At 41.3% G+C, this 9,524-nt stretch overlaps 1 protein-coding gene across 1 annotated transcript; it reads right to left on the bottom strand.

Annotated features, from left to right (window-relative positions):
* Positions 1–279: 279 nt before the first annotated feature.
* LOC147905769 (3-ketoacyl-CoA thiolase 2, peroxisomal-like) lies at positions 280–3,849 on the bottom strand. Its single transcript, XM_087374510.1, has 14 exons — positions 3,627–3,849; positions 3,234–3,310; positions 3,065–3,149; positions 2,836–2,962; positions 2,547–2,645; positions 2,401–2,468; positions 2,150–2,257; positions 1,986–2,063; positions 1,742–1,874; positions 1,497–1,593; positions 1,267–1,390; positions 941–1,049; positions 729–812; positions 280–644 (listed from the first exon to the last, which is right to left on the bottom strand). The coding sequence occupies exons 1-14, from the start codon at positions 3,708–3,710 to the stop codon at positions 532–534; spliced, it is 1,386 nt and encodes a 461-aa protein (XP_087230636.1). The 5' UTR covers positions 3,711–3,849; the 3' UTR covers positions 280–531.
* Between the last annotated feature and the right edge of the window lie 5,675 nt (positions 3,850–9,524).

The following is a 9,524-nucleotide window of genomic DNA, read 5'->3' on the forward strand; positions in this document are numbered from 1 at the left end:
GGAAACATATTGCATCAAAATATTGTCAACTTTAGGAATTATGACTAACATCGATAGGAAGACTGGACACCCTTAATCTATAACCATCACCTACGAAAAAAATTTATTGTGTTGGCTATTAAATAGACTGTTAATTGATAATTAGAGAATGGGGAGACGCGGAATACTTTCACAATTATGAAAAGTGATAGGAAACATATTGCATCAAAATATTGTCAGCTTTAGGAATTATAACTGAAATTTATAAAAGGAAATGGCAACCATCACCCACGAAGGAAATAGAACATGACTGAAAGTTATTGACAATATTCATGATTTTGCTTGAAAATTTATCAAGCAGGAATCTGTGCTACTGTGATCTTACCAACCTAACTGCAATGGAATATTTGATAACATTCATGAACTGCTTGATATTATCCATCAGGAAGCTGCACTACCTAATCTTACCAATCTGACTGCCATAAAATCACTATTCATGTTGCTGACACCCCTAATTTATATAACTCGGAATAAAGGAAAAGTCCCGTTATTTTATGTCTGTGCGTCTCTTGACAATTGGTCATGCTGCTGAATGGACCGTACATTACTCAAAGGATCCACAACACTCCCACGTTCAAATACTGCAGCAGCTCCCATTCCCGTACCTACATACGATTGTATGCTCGAATCAAACATGTTGCCATAAAGTCAGAAGACGTGTTCAAGTAAAATGAAGAAAGGGATGATACCTATACACATGGAGACCACCCCAAACCTGCAGTCTTTGCCACGGCGCTTCATCTCATGGAGAAGGGTTGCCGTACAACGTGCCCCTTCAAAGGAGAGAGGGTCAACATTAAGACATTAAGTTCAATCAAAACTGTTCCTACAAAAAAATCCATAAACCAAATTCTTTTCCCACAAACAGAATCTTGTTCACAACTTTTGATCCACATATCACCTGTTGCTCCAAGGGGATGACCTAGAGCAATAGCACCCCCATTAACGTTCACCTTTTCTGTATCTAGTTCCAATTTCTGGGCACAGTAGGTAAATTGAGAAGCAAAGGCCTGGAAAATAAATCACGGGGGTAAGTCACTACTCAAAGAGCTTTATTTGCCAGTAATGTTGCGAATCTGTCAGCTGTTTAAAGACCCAAAGGTCTAAATTTGAACCTTTAAAAAGATGAAGCATGCTCTTCAGACCAGAACACTCAAATATATTTCTATGTGCTTCTCACAAACAATAAAATGGTAGAGATGAAAAATGATAGAGGGGCACGTGGACCTCATTTATTTCAAATAAATCAATATCAGAAATCTCAAGTCCAGCAGCCTTCACAGCTGCCGGAATAGCCACAGCTGGCCCGATTCCCATCACTGCTGGATCAACACCAACAGCCACAAAGCTCCTGCTGGACCAAACAAAGACTTAAAAATCTGTCTGATTTCACATCTAGAACTTTGCTTTCAAACCACACAGCAATCAAACCATAACTAAATATTAAAAAACCAAACCTGAAGACACCGAGAATCGGAAGGTTTTTCTTCAACGCTACATTCCTTCTCATAAGTAGAACAGCAGCTGCACCATCACTGACCTGGCTGGAATTTCCTGTATTAGGACATATCTATTAAGTGAGTTTATTTGTCCTCACCACAGACTGCCAGATTAAATGTCAGCAAACCATTGAATCCTACCTCTTCTAAATCTGCAAGTTCAGTTCCCAAAAAAAGACAAACTCTAGGGTCAAAATAAAAACCTGCAGTGGTAGAACCGTTCTTTTTGAACACAGTTTTGAGCTTTGACAGATCAGCAAGAGTTGTTCCAGGTCTGATACCATCATCTACGGATATGATGACGGGCTTTTCATTGCCAGATTTTGCATCCACCAGCTTCATAAAAAGCACAGTAACTAATTACCTCCTCGAAATGTTTGACAAACTTGACATATCATTGTTCCTCATCAGTTTGCAGTGAAAGTGTTCATAAACAGGCAGACCCACCTTGGTTTCAACTGGAATAATCTCATCCTTAAACCGCCCAGCTGCTGTTGCAGCTGCAGCCCGAGCATGGGAGATAACCTGTCCAAAACGCCATCAATATCTCAGCTTTGAGCTAACCTTGTAATTTACACAACTCTGACAAGACCATTTACACAAATACCTACCGCAGCCTCATCTTGCACCTTCCGTGAGACATTGAAGCGTTCAGCCACATTCTCTGAAGTAATTCCCATTGGGAGAAGACAGTCCTGCACCTTTTGTATGGTCTCGACCTGTTCCAGATCATTAAGTGCAGCTACTCAGTTTTGAAGCAAGTAATGGACGGCAAATATCATAGGCAAACAACAAAACAAGCATGATTTTTGACCTCGAACGACACTTTCGAAATACACCACAACACTTTGGAAATACTTGCCTTTGGATTTACAGAACCCTCCCAAGCCATGGGATTGGCAGTCATAGACTCCAACCCAGCACCAATACCTGGAAAGGGACTTTAACGTCAAAAGAACCATTTTTAGGAAGAAATTCACTTCCTCAGTTACTAGTACTGAGCTTTACCTATATCATAGTATCCTGCTTTAATGGCAGCAACAACGTCAGCAACAGCTTGCAGGCCTGAAGAACATTGCCTGTTTACAGTTCGAACAGGAACAGTTTCTGTGCAAGATCACAATACATACACATGAAAAACCAGTCAGAGCCCCCATAAACATTGCCCAAAACTCCAGGAACAAAGATGCTCCAAAACTACCATCACCTTCACGATACAAAACACAAAGGCAGAAGGAAGCAAAGAGGCATGGATAACCAAAACACTGAAGCTAGACTCATTCAGCCAAAGACACACCTGGAAACCCTGCATAGAAAGCAGCCATCCGACATTCATTTGCACGCTGTGATCCTGGGGCAAGGACAGTGCCAACAACAATATCCCCAATTTCTGCAGGGTTTACACCCGTTCTTTCGACAACAGCCTGTGCATCAGATGCTTAAACTCATCAGAAGAAACATCCATATGATAATGACCTAATTTACTCATCGCAAACAAAAAAATACAATGTCTATCTCTTTCTTACTCTTAGGACAGGTGCTAACAAATCGTCAGGGTACGTATCCTTGAAGCCACCACGTTTAGATTTACAAATAGGGGTTCGATAAGCTCTGCATAATAGTATGAGTCTCATCAGGACATAGAAATTGAAATTCATTAGAAAATCAGTGAGCCTTTAGGAATAACATTCTTACGCAACAATGACGACATCATCGTTGAAATCAGTGGTCCTCTCGTAAGCAGCGCTATCCCCAGCCGAGCAAGTCGATAACTAGAAACATAATTTCTTACCACCATCAGTAGAGAGAAACCAAATAAGAGCCTAAAAAAGACTCCCAAACTCCTATCCAAACGCGCAGGTTAGCAAGGTTTATTACTAATTTTTCAAACAAACGCGCAGGTAGCAACAAAGAATGAGATTTATTATTAATTTTTCAAAGGGATACAAAACAGATTTTCTAAGCTGCACAGTGCAAGCTTGGGTTTAATGGTATCGACGTGCAAAATTCGAGATCCGGTAAGGGTTTTCAAAGAGCCGTGATGAAAGAACCTATTGCAAGACGGCAAAAAGCAAGGGCGGTTCTCACCAAGAGTTCAGAAGAGATTCGGGGCGTGCGAGAGGGACAGAGATGGTCAAGCAGAACCTGCTGTCGGGCAGCTAAACGATCCATAGATGAGAGAATTGGATAATTCTCGAGAGAAGGATGATGATCTTTGCAACAATCAATCAATCAATGGGAGCTAAAGCAGAACTCTGTCTAAGATCTATGAGATATGAATATGTATATGATGATAATCAAGATGAAATTAGGCAGCACGCACCGCTTTTCTAATTGACTATATCCCCTATTTTGCTTACCTCATCGCTTACGTGTTCCTACCTGCACCCTCTCCACCTCAGCTTTCACTACCCCCTTGCCACATCACCGAATATTCTTTGTACGGCTTCCCATTTTTCCCAACTCTCATATGATGATGAAGAGCCCGTTCCCGCGCTCACGTCTACGTGCATGCTACTGGTTCCCTCCACGTCCCCACCACAAATTGCATGCATGCCTTACTACCTTCTGTTGCTACTGTACTGCCCCATTGCACATCGGAAATTTCACTCATTTCACAAGGTTTTTGCATGTTCTTATGTTTTTGTGGGCCTATTGTAGGATCTGCCATCACCAGAGATGCAGGATTTGTCGTCAGAGATGGGGCAAGGAGTAAAATTGGAACCATTTCTCTCCACAAATGCTCAAGAATACTACTTTGAGCATGGTGGAGCGGCGAGCCAGAACATACTCTAAGGAGAAGCGTGCCTCTACAGAAATGCCCATAGTTGCCAGATAGAACCTCTTAGGGGCCTGTTCCCACTCACCACTCCATCATGCTCAAGTAGCATCTGTGAACATGTGTGGGCAATGGTGAGACTTAGCTCCCTCAAATTCTTTGCTCCCTCCTCCTCTCCCATCTCTAACCAAAAACCTGCAACCGTTGAGAGACTCATTTTTCTTGTCCCCCACCCCAAGGTGCTACATTGCCACATTGTGGCACCTTGATTATAGGGGCAACGTATAGTGAAGAGAAGAAATACCACAAAGTGGAATTTTTACCCAACCAATGAAAAGGGTCAAATTTTATAGAGTAGTCAATATCATACATTATTGGAGGGTGTGATGGGAGGGCAGACCTCTCTGTGACATACAGTGGGATCCGAGGGAGTTGTTCTAGCCAACCTGAGTAGGGCAATCAAACAAGGTGAAGGAGATCCCTTTCTTTTCTTACACGACTCGCATAGGGCACCAGCTACAACTTGAGGCAGCAACATGGTCCCCCTTGAGGGTATGACACTGGATTGAGTAGGATGTCCGAAGAGAGGTCCTTTGCTGGCCTCGTCTCAGATCTAGTCTGTGGCTAGGCAAGTAGGCCTCGAGACTTCACACTATTGCGAGGTAATCCCACTCTATGGAAAGACCTCTCGGATGGGATGAATGGGCAAATAGTAGCTCCTGAGTCCACTAATCCTTAGATAGTTGAACCCCCAAATGACCTCCAACACTTTCCCAAGGTACCCGTTAACAAATTGGGCCATTACTTTGAAAGTAATGACACCAACATAGTACTTCCCATCTCCCAACATGACAAGAATGCTATGGCAATCTTGGATGGAGGAGCGGGTGTAAGCATAGTCACTAAGCAATGCTAGGCCAAGTGAGTATGACCTACGATGGAAAACACAAGTCAAATTGGCTGATGTAGGAGTTCTAAGAGACATCAAGATTAAGACCTGTGGTTTAACCTACTTGGTGTGGTTTGTTGTAATGGACTAACCCAACCAACCGGATGGCTACGGCATCATATTGGGTAGACCTTTCATGCAAGCTGCAAGATTGGTCCATGGTTGGAGCTTAAATAGAATATATTATACGTAAGGATAAGCAAGTCATGAGGGTGGATCTACAAACTTGGAAGGCTCCTCCTATTTTAGGGAATCTATTCATGCAGTTGAATCTGACGCCACGAATAGGTCAACATCGGTAAATGTATTCAAAGCCTACAAGGAAAAGGACAACAGGAAGAGTCCTGAAGACTCTTGGTGTGCTCCTTTACCTAAGTTAGAAGAGTCAATAAATTGGATACATACACTGGCCGTAATAGATCTGCCAAGTACTAAAGGAACTCAATTTATGCACCTTGACAATGATAAACCTATTGCAATTACATCTTTTTACACTATAAGAGCGGTACTACCTATTGAACCTGCAATTAATAATGCCATTAATACTAAGGAGATAGATATTACTCCATCTCAACTTGGATAGAGTTGACATCAGCAGGTGCAACATGCCAAATACAGGCCGGGGCAGTCAGATGGTCGAGCAAGCAACAACTCATCTTTTGGGAAACATTAAAACATCTCGGCCAGGTACTCCTTCAAGTCTTTGATTGTGAAATTCAATCCATAGGAGGCACCTCAATTAAGGTTGTTGGTTCTTTAATGCTGAATGTTTCTATGGACAATCACGTTGTACCTTGCAAGGTGTTTGTAACTTCCTGCAGGTACCTTGATGGAAGCCACAATTCTCGATAGAAGTTGGATCCAAGACACTTACAAAGGGTTGTTTGGTGATGAATCAACCCACCAAGATGCCACCCAATGGACCAACATTCAAGAATCGGCATCCACATCTACTTCCACCTCTCAGCCTCTATAAGAGCCTTATCAACAACAAAGCTGACAAAGAATAAGAATAACTAAGCAAGTATGGGGCCGAAAGGATCTACTAGAGGCCCAAGGGTATTTTGAAAGTGAATCATATATTTGCGTTCTAACGAGACCTCGACATCAAAAAGCCACCCCATCATGTAAACAACACACCTCAACATCGAAGAACTAAATGACGCCATCCAACAAAAAAGGTACAATATGGTTGGGTTCCAAAAGAGACCTAGGGATATTGCCTTGGAAATAATTATATTTGGGTACTCAAGGTACTATGTGTAACAAGACTACTAGAGACCTAGGGATATTGGCTTGGAAACACTTATATTTGGGTACTCAAGGTATTATGTGTAACAAGACCACCTCCATCATCTTCGAGCAGCAACAATGACAATGTGATCAATAAAGAGCAGAAGAAAGAATGGAGGCCAAAGCCTCTAAAATTGTTATCATCAACACAGGAACCTGCTCACAAGGACAAGGGAAAAGTGCCAATAAAGGAGGATCGTATACAAAGAACATCTTCTACCTCCTATCGGGGTAATTACACAAGAGCCTATCTCAAATAGAGAGATAGTAACACAAGAACTTACTCGACCACAAGTCTATCAAAACACCATTGAATTCATTGGGTCATCTTTAGGGCAAATAGTAGTTACACAAGAACCTATCTCCAAACAAGAGACAATAACACAAGAAGCTACCATGAAAAGAATGGAATCTACTTTGAAAGCTACACAAGAACCTTCTTAGTAAGAAGTTCAATATCAAGCTTTGTGACAGCTACACATGTCACACCAACCATGCCAGACATAGTGGAAGTCACATAAGAACATTCCAATGAGAATAACAAATTATTTTCATTGGTAGCTTTCTCAGAAGCAACTTGGGCCCAACTCAACAAAAAGAAAAGTTCTCTAAGACACTTTGGTCCTACTCACATTTTCTCCAGAGGACATATATCACTTTATTATGGTGAGACAATGAAAGCTGAATAGGCTAGAAGATGTAATTGACAAGTCACAAGAAAGATTGGATTAGGATGGAGCTAATGCAAGCTCAAGGATGTTATGATGGCAATGTGGATCTCTAACATCATCAACACAGCAGCCACCTTCTCATGCTTGTATTGCAGTCAACTTAACCTCTCTAGAGCCAAAAAAGTTTGAGCTTATGAAATTGACTACCAAGAATACACCGAGAGTAGATACAAGAACCTACTCCTAACAATAGAGTAGATCCACAAGAACCTTCTGTACTGGAAGATACCAAAGACCTTAACAAAATGGAAAGAAAATCCTCACCAACAAATGCTATGCAACCCTTATTACTTCATCAAGGTCTAGGGCCGGTCAAAGACATATCAACCCTTGGTGTCCCAAGGCACTCCTCCACATAAGGAGCAACAAGTGGTTCTACACCAATGGCTCCAAGGGATGAGTTTGATTGCAAGGTGAATTTGTTGACATCAAATGGGTTGTGGATGAGTTTCTTGTGATCCTGAAAGCTTTTTTCACTTTCCTTTACTAACGCTTCATTAGCTAACTCCAAATCTCCCTCCATTTTTTATTTTGTCTTACTCTTTTCTTTTTTCTTTTTGTTACTTAACACTAGTTCCCAATTAACCATTTGAGCCTCCTAATGTAATGTTGGTTTTTATTTTCTATACCTTCCTAGAACCCAAAATTCTTTAAACCTCTTCATCCATAGTCCTCATTTTAGTAGTTTTTATGGTGTATTATCAAACTCCACTTGATTTGATAACTTAGAAAAATAAATCTCCAGATCGTCGCAACCTTATTAGGATCGAAGAAACTACCAAGCAAAGTAACATAATCCATCAAATGGATTTAGAAGGAAACTCTATGTAGAGACGCAAGACAAAATGTCATGCAAAACTTTGGACTTACAAACATGGCATGTCAAAGACATAGTCTAATGAGAACTCAATAAAAGTCCCACTCAAATCAAATATGGTATTTAAGGATGAGCATGAGTATACACGGTACTGACTCTATCAACACTAACACCACTATGATCTTACATCACCATCTTCTTCCTACTAACTTACACATTACATTTTCCTTTTCTTCATCTTTCTTTGAAAGGTCACAAGTACTCAGCTCCAATGTGTCCACCCAACGTCTAGCCATTGCAATCACTCATGCCAGGATGTGCCACTTACAATGAAATCTAGTGCTGGGACCAACACCTCACTAGACACATATCTATCGTACAAGCAACAATTCCACAACTAAGAATCCAATGAAGCCCTATGAAGCAATGTAGCTAGGGAAGGTTCACATAAGTGCACACAAAGAATGATATTCAGTTGACAACAAACCTCTAGCACCCATGACCTTTGTGCGATCCATGGGACTAGATTGACAACAGGAAAGGGGGCATGTTAATTACATTAGTTGGCAATGCCATTTGATTGGATAGTGGCAAGTCCATAGAGCTAGGATTGTGCCTTTGGGGACAAATGGACCCAAGATGATTGTAAAGGAGGAGGAAAGAGAGTGGTACTAAGAGAATAGGGTTGTGTTGAGAGATCACGCTCAACATCATGTAATCATATGTGCATAGCACTAACCCAATAGAGTGCTATAAAGGAAAGGGTTAGATGCCCTAACCCTAACCCTAAGTGGGTTTGTATATATTCTACATTTTCAACTATACTTGAGCAGACAGTGCTAGAGCAATGCTTAGTGAGAAGCCTCTTTCGAATCAGTATTGGGCAGAAGCAATAGCTACTGCAAACTATTTGCTTAATCGGCCTCCTAATGAACCGATTCAAGGTATGACAACTTATAAAGCATTCAGTAGACACAAGCCACACATTGGGCATCTCTGCATATTTGGTTGCATAGCATATGCCCACATACCTGACAATCATCGCATGAAATTGGATGCGAAGTCACACAAATGCATCATGGTTGGCTACAGTGAAGAAAGCAAAGCATACAAGTTGTATGATCCCATCAACCGCAAGGTCATTATCTTCAGAGATGTAATCTTTGATGAGGAACCATAATGGAAAACCTCAAACACACAGGAGATAGACGCACCGATTTCACAGTCATCTACAGAAATGGTTGATGAAGAAGAGCTAGAATTTCCAGAAACACCCCAAGTAGAGCCACAGCAACTCAGATGGTCTACTAGGGACAGCAGACCACCAGCCAGATCGACATATACTCAGAAAGGCAAAGCAATTCAAGTTGAAACCACCAACTATGTTCTTATGACTACCATCATGGCTATAGAAGAG

Source organism: Dipteris shenzhenensis, chromosome 1 (assembly GCF_047967505.1).
Source record: "Dipteris shenzhenensis isolate YYH24624 ecotype China chromosome 1, Dip_SZ_1.0, whole genome shotgun sequence".
NCBI classification, from domain to species: domain Eukaryota; kingdom Viridiplantae; phylum Streptophyta; class Polypodiopsida; order Gleicheniales; family Dipteridaceae; genus Dipteris; species Dipteris shenzhenensis.